The sequence below is a fragment of the Mesoplodon bidens genome (assembly GCF_964165515.1).
Source record: "Mesoplodon bidens genome assembly, chromosome: 19".
Classification (NCBI taxonomy): domain Eukaryota; kingdom Metazoa; phylum Chordata; class Mammalia; order Artiodactyla; family Ziphiidae; genus Mesoplodon; species Mesoplodon bidens.
The window spans coordinates 51,955,914-51,979,011 of NC_138179.1; the positions used below are offsets into that span (position 1 = coordinate 51,955,914).

General features: G+C 41.9%; 1 protein-coding gene across 1 annotated transcript; it reads left to right on the forward strand.

Annotated features, from left to right (window-relative positions):
- Positions 1-1,062: 1,062 nt before the first annotated feature.
- On the forward strand, positions 1,063-17,491 carry LOC308607074 (keratin, type I cytoskeletal 23-like; the record flags this gene model as incomplete). Its single annotated transcript, XM_081218664.1, is given in 10 exon segments — positions 1,063-1,125; positions 1,129-1,243; positions 1,246-1,469; positions 6,480-6,547; positions 7,215-7,371; positions 8,819-8,977; positions 9,065-9,124; positions 9,127-9,189; positions 14,547-14,719; positions 17,341-17,491. Coding segments are annotated over 10 exon segments (1,233 nt in total).
- Between the last annotated feature and the right edge of the window lie 5,607 nt (positions 17,492-23,098).

Genomic DNA, 23,098 nt, shown 5'->3' on the forward strand with positions numbered 1-23,098 from the left:
GGACCAAGGAACACGAAAGTCCCTTCAAGATGCTGCCATTTTATTCCTAAGTTCCCATTAAATCTAGTTGCCAGTAAGCAGCACGTGGCTCCCTGCCCCCCAGACTATTTCTTTACTCATTCCTAACCTTTACCTTGGCATCCAAAGCATAACATTCATCAAGCATGTTAGACAACCCACAGCACATTTCCTGCTTTCCTCTGTTCCCTCTGCAGGCCACAGACACACAGAACCCAGCCTTTCCAGGACTCAGCCAGGACAGGGCTGCCGGCCGCTTAACGAAGGCTGCATGCCTCCCAGGGGCTGAGGAAAGTCCTGGGCACAGGCTGGGGTTGTTTGCTGGGACGAAAGGCACCCTGGAAGTGGAAGGCTCAGTCATTCATTAATTAATTATAATTGCGGGTTTGTTCTCAAGAATGATTCCTTTGAAATTTCTTTTCATCTAACACTGACTGCGACAGAGGCATCGGATATCCAGAACGGTCTCCAGTTCCTCCGCGCGAGTATTTTTATTCCAGGACCTGAGATTCTGTTCTGATCTGTCTCTTCCCTTGTGAGTCCCTTCTACCCTCGCTTCAGAGGTGGGGTGTGTTTATTTGGGGGTTGGGGTGGGAGGGTGTGTGTCTGTGTGTTTAACGTCTACTTTTTGGAAGGAAATCTATGCTACCCCAAATATAAGCTTTCTGTGGACTTTAATCAGACTTTTTCAGATAAATGGACAATGGAAAAAATCCACAGAAAGATTAGAAAGACGCCTGAGACTAATACCCACCTAAGGTCGTGGGCCACACCTGCGGCTTACAGCTGGAAGGGAGAAGCAAGCTGGTATATCGATGCAGCTCTAAACAACAATACCGTGTGTGAAGACCCAGGGGTGCTTCGGGATTGACCAAGAGGAAACACTTGTTGCACAATGATAGGATCTTGTTGGTACAGTTGTCAGAGAAGGGAACTCCCACTGCAAAGGACATAAAACCACCCGGGGCAGTCTGCGGGCGGCTCGGTTTTGCAGTGCCAGGGAGGGGACCAGAGCCCAGCCCTGCCCCAGGCACAGATGGGACCATGAACTCCAGCCACAGCTTCAGCCAGACCCCCTCAGGCTCCCTCTATGGCACAGGAAGCAGCTGAGGCCGGCCAGGGAGCTTTCCCCGGGCTCCCAGCGTCCACGGTGGCACAGGGGGTGTCTGCATCTCGCTTTCCTTCTCCTCGCCCAGATGTCCACCTCCTGGGGGGTCTTGGGGGTCTGGAAGGGCAGCTCCGTCCTAGGCAGAAATGGGAAGGCGGTGATGCAGAACCTCAGTGACCACCTGGCCTCCTACCTGGACAAGGTGTGCACCCTGGAGGAGGCCAATGTGAAACTCGAAAGTTGCATCCTGAAGTGGCATCAGCAGAGAGATCCGGGCAGTAAGCAAGATTACTCCCACTATGAGGAAAACGTCAGCTGCCTGCAGGAGCAGCTAAGATCCTGGGTGACCCTGGAACTCGAGAGGGGGCTGCATTTCCAGGGGACCAGGGGAGGAGAAATCAGTAGAAAAGACAATTCCAGGAAAATGGCAAAAGAGCTGCAAGTTATCCTGAACAAAGGTATTCAAGGATATTTTCTTATCATACCTTAAATCTGGACTTGGGAAAGTCTGTTTTGTATATTTAATCTTCTGTACATGAACTATATAGAAAAATGGAAAGCAACCAGGTGCTATCCAGTATCACTGAAGATCCGACGATGTAATCATAGCGGTCAGGGCTGGTCCTCATTCCTCATGCTCAGTGCACAAGGCACAAGAGAGCATTTACTTTCTCATTACATCAGTTCTGCTCCACCTGAAAGTCCTGGCGGCCGTGTGATTGTCCATCAAAGAAAGGCTGACTCGTACTATTTTGGAGATCACACCTAAAAGCTCTCACTCTGCTAGCAGATACATCTTTGTGATATCCCTGGATATTTCCTCTTGGGGACTGCCAGAAGTTCTGAATTCTAGCCGCTCACAGTTCTGAAAATGGCATATTGCTAGCAAAAAAATAATAAAAGTGAGCATGATTTTTAGAATCTCAGAGTTAGGATGGATTATGAAGACTTCTTCAAAAAATAAATAACTTTTCAACCAAACATTTAAAAGCTAACCTTATACCTTCTGGGATGTCTCATAATATCAGCTAGAAGTAGAGGGAATCCAGCCATCTCCTAGGTTATATTTTAAAGCTATATAAATTCCCTCTTATGTAAAGCGATCCCAGAAAATTTCCTGTAAGATCATGATTTAACCTATCCTAGAAAGAGCATCACAGGTTTCCAATATTTCTACAGTATTATTTCTCAACACTCTGTGGTCCCTGCTTGAATCAAGATAATAGAAATCGGTCCTCATAATGAACCTTAATTATTGAATAATCAACCTAATAACTGACTGTGTAATTGCCTTACCTGTATAGTACCTGGTTTTTTTACCAATAAAACAAGGTGACTCAACAAACCTCTCCATATTGTTTTGATTAATAAAGTTGCTTTGGTTTTAGAATGGAGAGAATAGATTTTTGCAAATGGGCAGCTGAGAACATAACTCCCTAAAGAAATGTGAGGTTAGACCTGGTCAAATAAAGTATTAGCTGACATCAGGGAGAAGGAGGGAAAGGGAGGGAAACATTTATTGAGCACTTATTGTATGCCAGGCATCATGTGTACTTAATACACTTATCAGCACAGTCCAAGAGCTTTCTGCAATGATGGAAAAGTTCTATATCATCTGATTTAATTTTAACCACACCCCTGGAAAGAAATTGAAGCTCAGAGAAGTGATGTAGCCATCCAAAGCCACCAGCAAGAGGCAAAGCTGGGATTCTAACCCAGGTCTGTTTCCAATGGCCTCTTAATTTCCATATAGCATGGTGCTGACCAGTCTCTCTCATACAAAAATTATGCTGTTTGTTAATAAAGATAATGCATTAGATTTGCACTGCTAATCATACAACACATATTTCACACCCATTATCTCATTCCATGAAGCAGGTGTTTTTATCCCCACTTTATACATGAGGAGACTGAGACCAAGTGGTTGCCTAAATTCTTTGGAACAGAACTGAGAAAAGCAAGTGGGGACAATTACGATGAGGGGTGCCTGGCCCACTCTCCAGGTGGCCCCAGATTCTCAGTTCTGACACTAAAGAGGAAGCTTCTTCAGCTTCGAATTCCACTCATTTCTGGATTGCTTACTTTGGCTGTTTTTCTCTGTGTTTGAAGAAAACCACTCTTTGAAGTTCAGGTTGTCTGTGTATCCGACCTCCCCCATTTGCAGGTGAGAAAACAGAGGCCCAAAGAGGTCCCACAATGCCCGGGGTTGACCCCTTCCTGGGCCTTTCATGACTCATGAAATGTTCTGCATAGATACAGCACTCTCCTGCGCCCACTTTAGGGATGTTAAGTGTTACTCCAAAAGTCTATATGAAAATGATTTCGGGAATTCCCTGGCGGTCCAGTGGTTAGGACTTGGCCCTTTCACTACCCAGGGCCCAGGTTCAATTCCTGGCTGGGGAACTAAGATCCTGCAAGCTGCGCAGCTTGGCCAAAAATAAAACAAAGAAAATGATTTCAAAAATTAATCTATTCCTTTTGAAACACGGAGTTGGACATAGTCATGCAAATATTAGGATATAGAATGGCTCTCAATAGTACTAGATTTGGCTTGTTGGTTTATGGTCAAAAGTTCTATTTTCCTCTCCCTGGTAGGAGATTATGCACCCTGGAGCAATGATGCTGCACTAATACACCAACTAGATTCTTTTAAAAGAATGAACTCAGGGCCTTGGGGAGAATCCTGCTTAATAATTACAACATACAGTGCAAAACCTATGCCTCATATGTTATTTCTCAAGCCATCCTTATTCACTAATTACAGAAATAGTGATTGTGTCATAATATTGTATCAGGTAACCCAACAAGTAGGAAATACTTTCAGTTTTTAAATGTGTTCTATATCAACTCGTGTACTATGAGAATGCTACTTGGGGGAATCAGACTCTTGATGTGGGTTTTGCCATGGATAAATTATCTTTTTAAAAATATTTATTTATTCATTCACTCATTTTGGCTGCACCCGGTCTTAGCTGCAGCACGAGGGATCTTCATTCCGGCATGCGGACTCTTAGTTGCGGCCTGCATAGGGGATCTAGTTCCCCAACCAAGGATAGAATCCAGGCCCCCTGCATTGGGAGTGTGAAGTCTTACCCACTGGACCACCAGGGAAGTCCCACACACTGCTTTGCACCTTTATTATTTTTTTAAATAAACTTTTCATGTGGAGTAATTTTAGATATACATGGTACAGAAACTTTCCATAAATCTCTCACCCAGTTCCCCTCATCATTAAAATCTTCCATCACCATGGCACGTTTGTCACAACTAAGGAAGCAACATTGGTACATTTCTGTGAACTAAATTCACCTTTGTCTCAAACTTAATATATCTTGGAGATTTTCCTGTATCAGTACATAGGAACTGATGTTCTTTTTTAAAATTGAAATATAGTTGATTTACAATGTTGTGTTATTTCTGCTGTACAGCAAAATAAAGCAGTTAAACATATATATACATTCTTTTTTTATATTCTTCTCCATTATGGTTCATCACAGAATATTGGATACAGTTCCCTGTGCTATACAGTAGGACCTTGTTATTTATCCCTTCTATACGGAAATGATGTCCTTAATGATTAGTCCATGGTCTTCCAGTTAGAAGTCTATTATACATAAGGTACTTAATTGGTCCCTTGTTACTGGAAAACTATGGTGTTTCCAACACAGGTGGTATTTTTTATTTTCTGATTCTATGGTTTGTACAGTGCATCACTTCTCTGGATGTCAAGCAAAACCTCGGTACATAACTGAAGCTAACTGCAGGGGTCGCCAGGCCATTTTGGATGGAGCTAGTTTTCATCTCCCATGAGCTTAGATCATGCAAAGACTATAGAGCCTGGAGGGAAAAGCATTGGTAAGAAATCCCTAAGCAGCACTGTAGAGGGAAGACAAGGAAATACCTACAGAATCCCTTTTTAGAGCAAAGGAAGTAGTCATAATACCATTTGGAATGCACCAAGGGGAGCAAGAAGGTGGGCAGGGGCAGCCAGCTTGGCTATCTTCCACCAAGAACAGCAACATGTGGAGGGTGCATCTCAACGTATAAAACCTAGGATTTATCCAATGCAGACATTGGCTCTAATCATAAAACATTTTAAAAAGAAAATTAAATATTTTACAATTTTCTGAACTAATTTAGTTTCAACTGATTTTTCAGAGAATCTACAGTGTGCCCAGAAATGATAAGTATTTTACAACAGTATTTTATTTAATCTCTTTGAATCTAATTCTCATAACTCTTTGGTGAAGTGGCTAATGTTATCATTGCCATTTTATGGATGAAGAAACTGAGAATGGGCCAAGCTCACCCAGAGGGTGGGTGCCAGAGAATGACCCCAGGCTCTGCTCTGGGAGTTCCAGACCCAGTGTCCTGAACACCTCTAAATCCTGCTGTTGTGTATTCATGACACCAAATTCCTAGTAATCAGTGGAGCTTTGAACAGGACCAGATTTTTAAAAGGCGTCTTTATGTTGAGGTATAACTTTGTCTTAAGAAAATCCTTTCTGGGCTTCCCTGGTGGTGCAGTGGTTGAGAGTTCACTTGCCGATGCAGGGGATGTAGGTTCGTGCCCCGGTCCGGGAAGATCCCACATGCTGCAGAGCGGCTGGGCCCGTGAGCCATGGCCGCTGAGCCTGCGCGTCTGGAGCCTGTGCTCCGCAACGAGAGAGGCCACAACAGTGAGGGGCCCGCGTACCGCAAAAAAAAAAAAAAAAAAATTCACAATAGGAAGTCAGAACCTAACCTTCTTTTAACACCTTCAGACGTGGATGAGCTTAAGCAAAACATCAACGAGTGCATCGTACTAGAAAGTTAAAAAGCATTTTCCACAATTACTCTCCTTCCCCGCCTATATCATTCTTTGAGCAGCTGCATCGATCCTGTCAAAAGTCAGAGTAAAAAAAGACAGCGGGGGCTTCTCTGGTGGCGCAGTGGTTGAGAGTCCGCCTGCCAATACAGGGAACACGGGTTCGGGCCCTGGGCCGGGAAGATCCCACATGCCGCGGAGCGGCTGGGCCCGTGAGCCATGGCCGCTGAGCCTGCGCGTCCGGGGCCTGTGCTCCGCAACGGGAGAGGCCGCAACAGTGAGAGGCCCGCGTACCGCAAAAAAAAAAAAAAAAAAAAAAGACAGTGAATGTGACTGCAGACCATATCCTTACTATAAAATCATTCGTGTGTTTTCCTCAGTAAATATTTATTGATTTGACGACTCATTATTCCACTGCTAGAAAAAGAGGTCATCTCTGCTGACAAGTCAGATTCCCAGGAACCGGGCATAAACGCAGCTCTCCTGTGTGCTTGTATACAACTGAAATGACTCTTGGTGTGTGTTTTACAGATAGTAGATGGCTAGATGACCAAGGCTCAGAGAATCCTTCTCATTGGCAATGCCAGGATAGCAGTGGATGACTTCAGCCTTAAGTAAGTTCCTTCTTCACAGTGCTGCGGGGCAGGAGGGTTGTTTGGTGTTTTTTTGCTTTGTTTATGGAATTGCTCTTGTTTTTGTTTCTGTTTTGCAGAAGGAAAACTTATCTCACCATTACCCACATGTAACATCTTAGTAAATTATAATGAAAAGGCATAATGAGAACAAATACCTGACCAGACCCTAGTTTTAAAAAAACCTGGATAAAAAATATACTTTTGGTATGGGGAAATTTGAATACAAACCCTTAGATAATATTTAAAAGTTATTGATTTTTTTAGGTGTGATAATGTTATTATGCTTATTTAGAAAACTGTCTTTTTGTTAAAAGATACATTCTGAAGTATTTAGGGGTGAAATGTCATAATGTCTATAATTTACTTTAAAATACAAAATAGAATATAGATGAAGCAAATATGGCAAAATGTTAATAGTTGCTAAATCTAAGTGACAAGCATATGGCTGCTTATTATTCCATTTTCTTTAATAAAAAAAATAATGTTGAGTCACCATCATAGAAAATCCTTCATGAAACAGACATACGAATGATGCACAGCATGTATCCATTTGCTCTTATTAAATGTAAAAAGTAAGATATTCACCTCTAAACTAAGGTGAATCCTTCCAACAGCAAGTGTACTCTTCTCTTCCTTCTAACCAAAGGTATGAAAATGAACACTCCTTCAAGAAAAACTTGGAAATTGAAGTTGAGAGTCTCCGAAATAACTTGGATGATCTGACCATTGTCACAACAGACTTGGAACAGGAGGTTGAGGGGATGAGGAAAGAGCTCATCCTCATGAAGAAGCATCATGAGCAGGTAGGATTCCCAGGGACTTCCAGGTAACTAGCATAGCTCTTAATCTGCACATTTCAGGCGACTCAATAGCTACAGAAGAAACCACCATCAGAATGCCAGCCCTATTGTCTTCAACCTAAATAATCATAAGCAACCATCTCAATGTCTAATTTTTCCAAGTTCAGGGTTATCTACCCAGATGTCAAATACAACAGCCAAAATACAATCGCAATTAACGATGACATAGGGCAACAGTTTTGTTAATGTACAATGTTTATCTAGACCTGTTTGTAAATATACCAGAAAAATAAATGTGTGGGATCTATCTTTCATTAACCCAATGTGCAGCAAATTGGGGACAAGAGAATAAAGAGAATCTGCCACTGATCCAGGTAAATATAACTAGTGGCAAAAACTGAGTCCTAATTTCCAGAAACATTTAACTCACTTTCAAAAAGTTACCATCCATCTAAAGTCCCTGAGGCTCTGATGAAAGGATAGAAAAACAATCCCCATTTTAGGCAAACAAAATTCCTTATAAACGTCAAAGAGCCTCAGCTTCTGCACAGCTGGTTAGACAGTGATTGTTAATGAAACATATCCTGTGGTTTCTTGGTTTTATGATACCCTACGGGCGTCAGCCCTACAGAGTCATAATTCACTGACAAGATTTTGAAAGTCTCTACACCTTTTGGCTTTGGGTTATGGAACTGCTTCCCCAAAGTTTGGCCTATAACCTGAAATGTTCAACTGTTTCATTGTGTCATCACTTCATGTATGAACATTTGCCGAAGAGTACTTTACACGCTATGTAAGCATAATGCTTTGCAAAACGTTTTCAACCAGGGACTAAGTCAGTAATCACAGAGGCCTTTTTTTTTTTTTTTTTTTTTTGCGGTACACGGGCCTCTCACTGCTGTGGCCTCTCCTGTTGCGGAGCACAGACTCCAGACGTGCAGGCTCAGCGGCCATGGCTCACGGGCCCAGCCGCTCCGCGGCATGTGGGATCTTCCCGGACCAGGGCACGAACCCATGTCCCCTGCATCAGCAGGCGGACTCTCAACCACTGCACCACCAGGGAAGCCCACAGAGGCCATTTGATTGCCCTGTCTGGTGCTATTCTTTACTTTATAAAATTATAAGAGAAAAAACATATTGTTTTGTCATCAACAAATGAGAAACCAAATCAAACCAGTGAAAGACTGGCAACCACATAAGCTGAGTTTTTTTTTAATTTAATGTGTATTTTATTTTATTTTTGGCCACGCCATGCAGCATGTGGGATCTTAGTTCCCCAACCAGGGATCGAACACATGACCCCTGCAGTGGAAGCACAGAGTCTCAACCACTGGACTGCCAGGGAAGTTCCAGCTGAGTTTTTTAAAGATCTGTGAACTGCTGCCCATTAACACACTTCCAGCCTTCTGATGTCACAGCTGATTCATTTTCTCTCTCTGTTATTAAACAGGAAATGGAAGAACATCATGTGCCAAATGACTTCAAGGTCAATGTGAAGGTGGATACAACCCCAGGAGAAGATCTGATTAAGGTCCTGGAGGACATGAGGCAGGAATATGAGTTTATAATAAAGAAGCATCAAGACTTGGACAGCTGGTATAAAGAGCAGGTAAAAGAAAGATGCTCAAACTTCCCAAAGGTTCCATTTCCAAGTGGTCCCAATGCCAATGCCTCTGCCCTTTGCTTGGTCTCACAGTTAGCAGCCATGACCCAGGAGGTGACCCATCCAACAGCTGTGCAGAGCAGCCAAAGTGATATATCCATGAGCTGAAGTGCACTTTCCAGGCCCTGGAGACTGACCTGCAGGCGCAGTGCAACCAGGTGAGTTTGAGCTGGGAAAATCCTGGGTCAGGTACCTCCTTCTCCACAAAGCCTTCCTTGACCTCTCCCCCAGGCCCATCTCCCCAACCCCCTTGGGACATTTCTCCATCCAAATCCCCACTTTCCATCCAAATTGTCCATGATGAGGATAATAAGAGCTATCATTTACTGAAGTGTCCGTGTTGTGCCATATTCATTACATTAAATATCATCGGGGCTTCCCTGGTGGTGCAGTGGTTGAGAGTCCTCCTGCCGATGCAGGGGACACGGGTTCGTGCCCCGGTCCGGGAAGATCCCACATGCCGCGGAGCAGCTGGGCCCATGAGCCATGGTCGCTGGGCCTGCGCGTCCGGAGCCTGTGCTCCACAACGGTAGATGCCACAACAGTGAGAGGCCCGCGTACCGCAAAAAAAAAAAAAAAAAAAAAAAGATAAATACTAAAAAACATTTCACGAAATTTTGCAAACTTACTTCCACCTAAGTTTAGTGAGGTATCTTTCAGGTGCCTAGTCAAATATTTTCCCAAAGCGTTAAGCTCCTATAATGAGTTTCTATGACAAAAAATTGTCATGTTACTTTAGCCTCTTCATTTTTTACCTCTTAGAATTTTTTCACAGCAAAGTAAAATATTAACATAGGCAGATAAGAGGCTCCTTAGGGAAAACATCTCTAAGCCAAGCAACTAAAAGATTTAATATCAGAAACACCTAAGTAAATTTTTCCTTAATGAAATATCAGATTGTTTTAGTATTTCCCAAATGCACATTTTATATTTCTCTAATAGTTAATTAGGCATCATGCATAAGTTCAAATCAAAAAATAGTAGCATTAGAAGAAAACATAGCAAGCAACTGATTGAATCCACTTGCTTAAGAGATGAGGAAGGTAAAGTCTAGAAAGGTTAGTCAAGCCCTCCTAGGACTCAAATCTCATTCCTACCTACATATAGCACCTCTGACATATGGAAACATCAGAACTGAAGAAAGCATCACATAATTTTTAAAATTCATAGCAAATGCATGAATTATGGAAAAGCCAAAATAATTTAAGGTATTAGCTCTTATGCTGGAACCTATTTGTCAAAATGCCAATAACTGCAAGAAAAAAGTAAGCCCAAGATAGGTATTAGAGGTTGAATTTTTTTGATTTCTTTACAGATAGTCTTAAATAAATTATTTAACACAGACTACTTGTAGCATGGAGTTTTTTTAAGCTTATATTGTGTTATATGATATACCATACCATTTCTCTGGGAAAAAAATAACATAATTCCCAAATTACCTTTTATGGACAATAAGCAATCTTGTACTATAGTTACATATACACCTATCTAGTCTTTCACCTTAGAAAATGGATACTAAATAATGGTATTATTTTCTGAGTATGCAATAGATATTGGTGGCCCCAATGAATCCAAACCCCCTAGGACTCATGCCTTTCTGTAGTTTCTCCCATATTTACTTTGTCCTGGGCCATGTGACTTGATTTGGTCAATGGAACGTCAGCAAGCATGACGAAGCAGAGGTTTGCTATGATTACACAGCAAGCTCGCCCTACTGGACTGCTCCCTCTAGGAAGCCAGCTACCACAGAAGAAGTCCATTTACCCTGAGACTACCACGCTGTGAATAAGTCTAAGCTAGCCTCCTGAGAGGACAAATGAAGGAAAACTGAGGAACCAAACAAACAGCCATAACTGAAGCTCCAGACGTACAACTCAGATCAAGCCTTTCCAGCTAGTTCCCAGCCATTCAAGCCAACCCAGCTGAGGGCCCAGATATCATGGAGCAGAGATAAGCCATTCCATTATCCTAAGTCTGAAATTCTGACCCATGGAATTATGAACAGATAAAATGGCTGTTGCCACTTACCCCAGTTAAGTGTTAGGATAGTTTTTCGTGCAGCAGTGGATAAGCAAAACAAAGTATTGATATTTAAAATAGAAGAGTCTATTATTTGCTCAGTGACAATAGCTGATTTAAAGCTAGTCCATTAGCATTCCACTCAACTTTCCACCAAGATTTTTAGTCATTTTAACATTGAAATGGATCGCTGCAAAAGTGCTGGTCCAATAACCATAGGTGAAGCACCAAAGCTTCCAAGAAAAAAAGCCAAGATTCCCCTCCTCAGAGATGGCAGAGAGTAAAGCCACTGCTCATGTATGTTCACAGCTCCCCTCTGTGTCTCTTCACAAATGGGGACCAAGCACTATAAGTCCAACCCAGAGAAGAGGGCATCCCCTGCTCTTCACTAGAGCATGTTGGGATGCCCAAGTAAATTCTCCTTCTTACCTTTAGGGTTTCTATTCCTTTTGACTCTCTGTTTACATTCCTCATTCCAGGGACATTAACAACTTCTCTATAAATACTTATGCTTACGATAAGTATGGAACAGATCAAGAGTTTCACTGAAAGGTGATCTGTTTTCAGTGTAGGTAAGCAAAGTCCTCCTTCACCAAGAAACTATAAGGCCTGTACAGATTAAGATGATCATGATTATCAGGCAGTTATAATGTTTAAGTTTTTAAGTCATCAAGACCCTTGAATATTGTCCATTCATTCTAGGCATGTTTTTTCACAATACTGTATATTAAATACTATACTCTCATATGGCCTTTAATCAATAAATACTTGTAAGATTTTTGGTAGCTAGCTAGCTAGCTAGCTAGATAGATAGATATAGACAGACACATATATACCTTGAAGTGTTTTGTTGGTTATTTGTGTACCATAACAACATTGGTTCTCCGACTTACTAGAGGCCTGAGATCATTCCCGTGTGTGACTCATTCCCCATCTCATTTATTCTATTACAACAGCTACATGTCACCCTATTTCTGAAGAGGATTAGAGAGTTTCTAAAATATATTTGCAGTGAGGTCATGCATAAAGGAAAAGAAGAAAATGCCTCTGACATACTTCATGAGCTGATGACCTAACCATACTTAGGAGTTTTACTAAAGAACTTTGTGTGTTTGTATTTGTGTGTGTGTGTACGTACGTGTTAGTCATACCAGTACATGGACTGTCCTACTCACCAAAACTTCTCTTTGAAATTTAAATTAGGAGCCGTCTAAAAAATTGAGTCATCTAATAAAAACTACTAATTTTTAAAGTATGCATACACAGCACTCACGTATGTAACATACACACACACATATACTAAAAGAAATTTTAACAATAACAACTCTCCTTGACTGAGTTTTGCACCCATAATCTCATTTTACACTTATCACAACCCAGCAAGGTATTATTACCTTTATTTTAGAGTTGAGGAAACCGGGGCTCAAATGGAGTGAATTAATTGGTCATATAGCTAAAAATGATGGAACCATCATTTGTACCCAGTGTTCTTTCTACTGTGTCACACAAAGTCAAAAATGCTTGCTAAAGAGTTATGTAAAACTGAAACACAGGCAACATGCTTTGATGAACTCTTGCTGCTGGTTTTTGTCTAAGGTGAAAGTCCAGGGATGAGAAATCTGGATGGGCAATGGTACTAAAGTAATATACAGGAGTCAGAAATATACACCCAGGACTAGGGGGGGGACAAAGTTTTATGACCATTACCCACACCTTGAAGCATCCAATCCTCTGTGCACAGAGGTGTTCTCTTAACTTGCCTAAAACTCTACCACTCAACACTGGAGAGGAGCTTAGCAAGTTCCAAAACCAGAGGACCTCACCCCTTAGTCTGACCTTATACTCACCTCCTACTTTCGATCAAAAGTATCTCTCCCCGTACTTTCCGAAAACAAGAAAAGAAGGATGAAGAGAAGATGGGCCACAGTTACACAGAATATGTTCAAGAGTCATCAGTTGGAAATATTTCATCCAGAGTCTCATTGCAAAAACATATTGTGAAGATTTCCATTTATCATTTCCAACACTCTAGGAAGCAGTAGTTTGGACATCTAATCCAAAGTTATATATATACACACATACATATATAACATATATATAAAACATACATATATAACAACGATATATATAATATATATATATATATATCAGTGCTTCTCAAACCCTAATGTTCATACATATAACATGGGGATCTTGTTACGAATGCAGATTCTGGGTTCTCAGTGGGCCTGGGTTGGAAGCCCAAGATTCTGCCTTTTTAACAAGCTCCCAGATGATGCTGAGGTTGCTGATTTATGGACCACACCTTAAGATGCAAGATTACAGACGTATACAATCCATTCGATATAGCCCCTAGACTGAAAGTCTTACCTATAAGCCGTCTCAATAGATTTAACTTAGATTGAACTGGGTAAAAAATACAGCAGGAAAGATGGCACCATTAGGACCCCATTAGCAACGTCTTTCACAAAGCGAGTGAAGCTTGCAGGAGCACCGACTAAGTGAGGCCTTGAAAGAAGGTGTTTCTTGGTTCTGGTTAAGAGTGGAAAACAGAATAAAGTCTGGAAACTAAGGAGATCAATCACTTTGTCCCGAATTATTCCTGGCCTCACTGCATTAGCACAAGACCTGAAAAGTTCACCACTAACCAGACTCATTGGAGAGGATGCAAAATGCCTCGTCCAGCATTGACCACTGCATTAGCGAACACAGCACTAAAAGTATGCCACTACTTACATATGAATATCCACTTAAACAATTCTTCCTAAATTATCTTCAAGGACCATTTCTTTATTCAGAGAACTAAACAATGTCTGAAGTTTTAAGGAAAACAACAATAACTCTGTGAAATTATGCCCTATTCCACACTAAACTAACCCAGCTTGGCCTGGTTGCTTTTATTATTGTTACTGATATTATCTCTGTTTTCAAGAAATTCACATATGAGTTGGAATTAAGGACCAGTCAAGAAGTATTGATGATGCTCCTAGCATACGTCTACTATGGAGTCCGTCACGATGAGGAAGACAAAACAAGGAGGTTCATGAAGTCAGAACTTCAGAGAAGGAAATTAAAATATACAAAACAGGGCTTCCCTGGTGGCGCAGTGGTTGAGAGTCCGCCTGCCGATGCAGGGGACACGGGTTCGTGCCCCGGTCCGGGAAGATCCCACATGCCGCAGAGCGGCTGGGCCCGTGAGCCATGGCCGCTGAGCCTGCGCGTCCGGAGCCTGTGCTCCGCAACGGGAGAGGCCACAACAGTGAGCGGCCCGCGTACCGCAAAAACAAAAACAAAACAAACAAACAAACAAAAAAACCAGTCTCTTTGCCCCACTGCAATTCCTGGCACCCATAATCATGGTAGGTAGTCATGATAATTATTACCTTTGCTGGCGTCATGATAAGGAAATTAATTTGAGCTGAGAGACAAAAAAGAAGGCATGTCTCTTCAGTAAAGCTCCTTCCACCCTCTTGAAATTTTCTCCTACACTCAACAGAAACTTCATAAAGCCATCCCTGACCCTTCTGCCCAGTTCCACCAAGTCAAGTCCTACAGCTGGCCTCACACCCTTCCCAAGCATCCAGGCGTTACCACATGGACTCCCCCCATGAAGCCCCAGCCTGTTTTTCCAGAGGGTGGCAGTCATTACCTGAGTGGCAGGTTTGCGAGGCAAGCTGCCTTAATGTGGGGCTTTGTAGACATCACGCCTGGGTTGTCATTAGTGTCCTCCGAAAACTATCATCAGCTGGCAAACCAAATAAGGGCATTCCAAGAAAACATTAATCCAAGTGTTTGGGGAAGCCATGGAAAATCTAAATTTATTTAACTTTTGGTTCTCAAAGGAAGGTCTAACATACACACAAAGACAATAGTCACTTAAAAGTTTATGAACAACATTTGCTACAGTGCTAAGAGTGGGGAGAGGTAACGCACCTATGGCTGGGCAGCTCTGGGGAAGGAGCCAGCATCTTTCATCTTTCCTGCATATACAAGGGGCTGGACCACTGGTAAGAGACCTCTTTGTGGGGACATGAGTGATTCCATTTCTCACCCTGTCCTTTCTTCTTCCCTCTACAATGCTAGGTGGTTGGAAGGTTCTGGAAGAGGCCTCTCTACAGGAGACAGGGCATCCTCTGTCTTCCTCCTCTGCCCCCACCTCTCGTGTGGATGCCCCTGAGGCCAATATGGCCCAAGGGAGGCTGTGATGGCACTCAAGTCCCCTCTCTTCCACTCCAGCCACACTGTCCCTGGGCCAACCCGAGGTCAGAGTGACCAGGACCAGGTTCTGTGTCAGACCACACTAGTGCTGCCTTCAAATAGCAGGTGTCCAGAGTCGGTTCCCTCCCCCATCACAGGAAGCAGAAGGAAGAAAAAAGCCCAGCTGTGACAAGTACAGGTCCGCCAACTATTTGTACAGCAGGCACAGGGTTAAAACCACAGCCTGAGACCCTTCTAGGGGCCCAGACACTGGGAAGCTGGTGAGAGGGACACACAGACACCCGAAGTGGGGGAACAGTGGAGTCTGGGGCTGGGAGTTCAAGGCTTTGATAAGAAATACACTCTTCCAGGATCTTCCTGGGATTGCTTGGAATCAGATCTGCCTCACTTACCCCCGACCAGGAATGTGTAAGGGGGAGAATTCAGAGCCTTCTCCCACAACCCTTTAGAAATACAACTTTCTATGTGGTCTCTGCTATGCTTACAGGATCCAAATGATGTCTGGAAGGCACCCCTGTGCTTGTTTGAGTCCCAGAGCAGGGGAGGCTTGGGGCTTGCAGATATTTGCTTCCTGCTCTCCCCACCACCAGCCTTGTTTTGGTGCCTCCAAGTAACCTCTGACATTTACATATTTACATAAAATCATCTCAATATAAAAGCACCTCCAGAGGTTCTCCTTCTCTTGGTCACTTCTCATTTCCTGTCCTCTGTGGTCAGCTCCAGCTAAATGTTTCTTTGAGGGCAGGGACAGGAGCATGTAACCTTCTGTTTATCAGAAGCGGAGTGTGGGAGGGGAAGTTAGGAGGAACCAGAGAGGAATTAAGCTGCAGGCAGCAATTGTGTAACCTCGATTTCCCCTAAACCCACTCAGGCTTGCAAGAGACAAAATCCGTTTACAGAACAAGTACAAAAATGGGCTTGAGGTCAGGCAGCAGAAAAAAAAGTTCCAGTTCCTGCCTTTACAATTATCCATGCTCTAAGTGCTGGTTCCCTTTGCAAGACAACTTGTCAGAAAGTATTTCCATACTGGCATCTATGTCTTCAAGGCATCCAAGTAGCTTGTGTATCTTTTAACACATCAAAAGGCAGAAAGAAAAATGTTCTTGGATCAACACCCAGAAAAATCTTAAACCAGATTCTCCTGGGATATTTCAGGCCAGTCAGCACCTGTTGCTTTACACTGTGGCATCTTTCTTTTAACATATGGATTAAATGTGATGAATGAAAAGATTAAAAGGTCACAATTCCAGCAGCACTGGTTTCTAAACTGCTGTGTTATCTACTTCAAAACTTCCACGGACTTCTATCATCCTCTCAGCTCTTTGGGGCCACTGCTTTGCTTACAGGGAAAACGGAAAGCCTGAGCTTTGCAAGCAGAGGGCAATGACGCTTGTCGGGAATGTCATAAGGGGGACCAGGCTTCGATTCCAAATAGGAATGGAACAAGATGGACATTCCGATCTGACTATTTTCTTGTTAACTATAAAAGAGTTTGAGTTTATAAGAAACATAAAATAACAGATATGTAAGTAAGATATTAACTGGCTTTTTAATATTTTAGATGTCTACAGGTTGGTCAAATTATAAATAAAGTTTCCTTAGAACACAGCCACGCCCACTCGCTTACATGTTGTCTGCAACTTTGGGCAACAGCAGGAGAACTGAGTAGTTACAGCAGAGTCTCTCTGGCCCACAAGTCCTAAAATAATTACCATTTGGCCTTTGCAAAAAAAAAAAAAAAAAAAGTGCCAACCCCGTCTATAGGTATTACAGTAGGGGAAAATGAGTTGAAATTACAGCAGGAAAGGTCTGGCTCATCAATGCCAACATCTCTGCCAGGAAAAGGGACAGACCATGAAAACTTTCCTACAGCTGAGAGGGCCTTTGACTCTTTGGCACACAACCAAACACAAACGCGGCTAATTTAAAGAACACCTGGATAGTTTAGGCTGGTGTAATCAACTAAAAGACAGAAAAGAATCTGCTTTTCCTGTGGGTCCTTCACGCTTATGGCAAAAAAATAAAAATAAGATAAAGGATATATTTTGCTTTTTACTTTTAAAATTGTCTAGTTTGCCAAATGCTTTTCGAGATGACTGGCCAACTGTTGCTCACCGAGAAGTAATGCTGCTCTTTGCAAAGTGCCAACTGAACCGAGCAGGAAGGGCGGTAATGGTGACTCACAAACGCGTTTCCCTAGATGCGCTGGAGTGGTTGCTTTAGCCGTGATGAGATATGATGGGCAAGTGCTCCCCCTGCTGCTCAGAGAGGCAATGTACGCCTGAACTCAACATTCTTTTTCCTGATCAGGGCTCTCGGGTTGAACTGAAATCAATATCCACACAGCCTCTTGAGGGAGTAAAAGAATACCAAACCTTCACAGTTCACGCCCAAGGCACGGTAGCAACTTGAAATCTCAGTAATTTGTGTGACAGGTACGGTAGCAAAAAGAACGACCATCAAAATGGAATCACCAGGTTTTCACTTCTCTCCCGTAAGACTCTCTTCCCACTAAAAATAAAAATTAAACTGCAGCCTTCTACAACAGCTCATTGACACAAATTACCTTAACAATGAGCAAAAGAACTTATTTCCTCATTTGAAATAGAATACTGACCAAGGGTTTTGTTCAAAATAGGTCGAACCAAGGACTTCCCTGGTTGCACAGTGGTTAAGACTCCGCACTCCCAATGCAGGGGGCCTGGGTTCCATCCTTGGTCAGGGAACTAGATCCCACGTGCGGCAACTAAAAGGTACCGCATGCCGGCAACTAAACATCCCGCATGCTGCAAAGACCGGTCGCAGCTTAATTAATTCATTAAACAACAAGCAAAATAGGTCGAACCCTATGAAATTGCCGATATTCCAGTTGTTTGACCCACAAACAGCCTGAATATAATGACTTCATTGACAGTTGACAAAGATACACAGGACAGCCTGACGGTATGGAGCTGGCAGGCTTCCCTTCTTGACTGGAGGCTGGGGATGCAGGACATAAACCCTGTGGCCTCACAATTTTCCCCAGGGCAGCCTCTGAATTCCTCTGACCAATGAAAGTAGAGGCTAGAATTTTAAAGTATTTTTGCTCATTTAGGCAACTCTTCTCCACGTGATACATAAACATTTTTTAATTAGGTTTTTTGTTCTTTTTAATGCAAACATCCTAATAAAGGAGCTTCAGGGAAAAGGAGATTTTTGACATCATGATCTCACATTGCCTCATTCTCTGTTTGCTAAGAGGTGAAGTAAAACCCCTATTGACTGTCACTGACTGCAGTGGGGGGCCACGCTATGGAGACCAGGGGTGGTTGAGGTTTGCAGAGATGCAGACAAGTGCCACAGACCAAGTATTACGAGGGCAGGGACTTCTGCTTTGAAATGGGAGAATCTGGGAAGCTAAAACATTTTAAAAATCTGAATACTAAGCAAATTAACATGTAGACTTGCCATCTGAGTTTTGCAATAAAATCAATGTGAATATGGATTTCATGACCACAATGTGGGCTCCTTTTTCAGGAGTGTCAGTTACAAGAGTCACAAAAACCGCAAGAGTTATAGGAAGACTGAAGTAAAATAACAATGAAAGTAGAAGGGTAGGACAGCAACTCTGTCACACAACAGTCTTAGAACTTAGCAGGACCTTGAAAGCAAATTCCAAGTAGACTTATTTGAAGGATCAAGTCAGGAGAAAGTAGGGGTGCCCATGCCCTGAGCTGGTCCAATACTTTGATACATTCCTTGAAGTGTCCATGATGGCTTAAGGCAATGGTCCCCAGGTTAAAAACACAAAGAACCATGGCTTCTGAGTACTTGGCTTTGAAGAAACTGTGGCCAAATGCCATCCTCCAGGCCAGGAACACTGAACACAGTAAAAGCCTGAATATATCCTTAGCCTATAACATCAAGCCCCCAGGGGATTCCAAGGTGCATCTGAAGGAAGGGAACTACTGGGTCAAAGGGTTTCTCTTGAGTCTAATTATAAGTCATTATAAGCTTGGGGATTTATAACTACAAAAAGAGAAAAAGTCCTACAGCTACACAGTATATTTATTGTAAGAGCAAAGCAGAAAGCCAATCATCCAGCAGAGTGAGCAAGAGGTCAATAAATATGGTACTTCTTTCAAAGCCATAAAATGGGATCTTAAGACTTAAGAGCCCAAATGATTCATTTTATCTGCAAGGATATTATTTCCTGAAAGATAAAGAAACTTGGTCACAGTAACACGGAGAATAAAACCCTGCGAATCTTGACTCCTCGTCCTGTGTTCTTTCCCAGGACAAAGCTGACGTGAAATGATTCTTTCATGCTCATTTACCTACAGAAACATGCAATCAAATTCCTTGTGTAGCAAAAGGAACATAGTAAAATACATTTTAATTGTCAGTAGACACCATAAAAACAGGAAGGATTTTTAAGAAAAATACAAAGAAATTTCTTCCTCTTTAAGACAGATAAACTGGACCCCTCATACTCATTCATTCACTTATTAACCATCACCCGTGTACTTGCTGTGTTAGACACTGTATCCAGACGTCACCTAAGATCCCTCCATAGCCCTGTACTGAAGTTGGGGATATTTTAGCCCCTTCTTAAGATAGCTCATTTCATGGGACCCAATACTGGGTATTATTGTGCTGTGTTTCCTTATGTGGCTGTCAGTGTTACACAGTTGTGGCTGTAGGTGTACCCTTGTATTTACAGCAGATATGAAGGAGATAATATTTCTGGATGAGCTTTCCAGAGTCATTGCACTTCCTAGGCTTACTCATTCAACACATTTGTTGGCAAAGTCCTCAAACTTCAAGGTTCAGAAATTTGACTTTATCAGTCTGCTAAAGGTTGATAGGAGTTAAGGGAATGGAGTCATATAAACCCCATTAACAAGAGATCCTGTAACCAAGCAGGACCCTACGGGGCCTTCCTGGGACAGATTCCCCCATGTCCTCCACCTACCTCTTGTTTGTAGAAAAACGTTAGCCTCCTAGGCTTTTCCCAAGTTCCAGAGAATAAATTTAACCATAGAGTGAGAAAAAACAGAAACAAAGGAAAGCAAGCAAGACAAAATAATACTTAAGCCATTAAAGTCAAGGACCTTTAGTTCCTCCTCAGGGGCTATAGATAATAGTTTGAGCCATATCCTTGATCTGTTTTGCAGATACTGAAACCCTTACGGGGGGGAAGAAGTTAACTCCATGTTGACCACAAAAAACAGATCCCAGACCGGTTGGAACCAGAAGGTTGATGACGTTGATTCCTGTGTACCTCACCACCAACCAGTCAGAAGAATGGCCATGAGATGATCACTCACCCCACAACCCTCTCCCTCACCCTGTCTTTAAAAACCTTTCCCTGAAAGCCATCAGGGAATTCAGGTCTTTTGAGCACTAGCTGCCTAGACTCCCTGCTTGGCCCCTGCACTTTCCTTCACCACAACCCAGTGTCAACAGACTGGCTTTACTGCCCATGGGCAAACGGACCCAAGTTTAGTTCAGTAACAATTCCTATGCATTTTCTTTCTTTTTCTTTATTTTTTAAGAATTTATTTTTTTATACAGCAGGTTCTTATTACTTATCCATTTATACTATTAGTGTATATATAGCAATCCCAATCTCCAAATTCATCACACCACCAGCACCCCCCACGCCGCCACGTTCCCCCCTTGGTGTCCATATGTTTGCTCTCTACATCTGTGTCTCTGTTTCTGCCCTGCAAACCGGTTCATCTGTACCATTTTTCTAGGTTCCACATATATGCATTAATATACGATATTTGTTTTTCTCTTTCTGACTTACTTCACTCTGTATGACAGTCTCTAGATCCATCCACATCTCTACACATGACTCAATTTTGTTCCTTTTTATGGCTGAGTAATATTCCATTGTATATATGTGCCACATCTTCTTTATCCATTCATCTGTCGATGGGCATTTAGGTTGCTTCCATGACCTGGCTATTGTAAAGAGTGCTGCAATGAACATTCTGGTACGTGTCTCTTTTTGAATTATGGTTTTCTCAGGGTTATATGCCCAGTAGTGGGATTGCTGGGTCATGTGGTAATTCTATTTTTGGTTTTTTAAGGAACCTCCATACTGTTCTCCATAGTGGCTGTATCCATTTACATTTCCACCAACAGTGCAAGAGGGTTCCCTATTCTTCACACCCTCTCCAGCATTTGTTGTTTGTAGAGTTTCTGATGATACCCATTCTAACTGGTGTGAGGTAATACCTCATTATAGTTTTGATTTGCATTTCTCTAATAACTAGTGATGTAGAGCAGCTTTTCATGTGCTTCTTGGCCACCTGTATGTCTTCTTTGGAGAAATGTCTATTTAGGTCTTCTGCCCATTTTTGGATTGGGTTGTTTGTTTTTTTAATATGGAGCTGCATGAGCTGATTATATATTTTGGAGATTAATCCTTTGTCCATTGATTCGTTTGCAAATATTTTCTCCCATTCTGAGGGTTGTCTTTTCACCTTGTTTATGGTTTCCTTTGCAGTGCAAAAGCTTTTAAGTTTCATTAGGTCCCATTTGTTTATTTTTGGTTTTATTTCCATTACTCTAGGAGGTGGGTCAAAAAGGATCTTGCTGTGATTTATGTCAAAGAGTGTTCTTCCTATGTTTTCCTCTAAGAGTTTTATAGTGTCCAGTCTTACATTTAGGTCTCTAATCCATTTTGAGCTTATTTCTGTGTATGGTGTTAGGAAGTGTTCTACTTTAATTCTTTTACATGTAGCTGTTTCAGTTTTCCCAGCACCACTTATTGAAGAGGCTGCATTTTCTCCATTTATATCCTTTCCTCCTTTGTCATAGATTAGTTGACCATAGGTACATGGGTTTATCTCTGGGCTTTCTATCCTGTTCCATTAATGTATATTTCTGTTTTTCTGCCAGTACCATATTGTCTTGATTACTGTAGCTTTGTAGTATAGTCTGAATTCAGAAAGTCTTATTCCTCCAGCTCCGTTTTATTCCCTCAAGACCACTTTGGCTGTTTGGGGCCTTTTGTGTCTCCATACAAATTTTAAGATTTTTTCTTCTAGTTCTGTAAAAAATGCCATTGGTAATTTGATAGGGATTGCACTGAATTTGTAGATTGCTTTCAGTAGTATAGTCATTTTCACAATGTTGATTCTTCCAATCCAAGAACATGGTATATCTCTCCATCTGTTTGTATCAACTTTAATTTCTTTCATAAGTGTCTTATAGTTTTCTGCATACAGGTCTTCTGCCTCCTTAGGTAGGCTTATTCCTAGGTATTTTATTCTTTTTGTTGCAGTGGTAAATGGGAGTGTTACCTTAATTTCTCTTTCTGATTTTTCACCATTAGTGTATAGGAATACAAGAGATTTCTGTGCATTAATTTTGTATCCTGCAACTTTACCAGATTCATTAATTAGCTCTAGTAGTTTCCTGGTGGATCTTTAGGATTCTCTATGTATAGTATCATGTCATCTGCAAACAGTGACAGTTTTACCTCTTCTTTCCCAATTTGTATTCCTTTTATTTCTTTTGCTTCTCTGATTGCCATGGCTAGGACTTCCAAAACTATGTTGAATAATAGTGGCGAGAGTGGACATCTTTGTCTTGTTCCTGATTTTAGAGGAAATGCTTTCAGTTTTTCATCATTGAGAATGAAGTTTGCTGTGGGTTTGTCATATGTGGCCTTTATTACGTTGAGGTAGGTTCCCTGTATGCCCACTTTCTGGAGAGTTTTTATCACAAATGGGTATTGAATTTTGTCAAAAGCTTTTTCTGCATCTATTGAGATGATCATAACGTTTTTATTCTTCAATTTGTTAATATGGTGTATCACATTGATTGATTTGC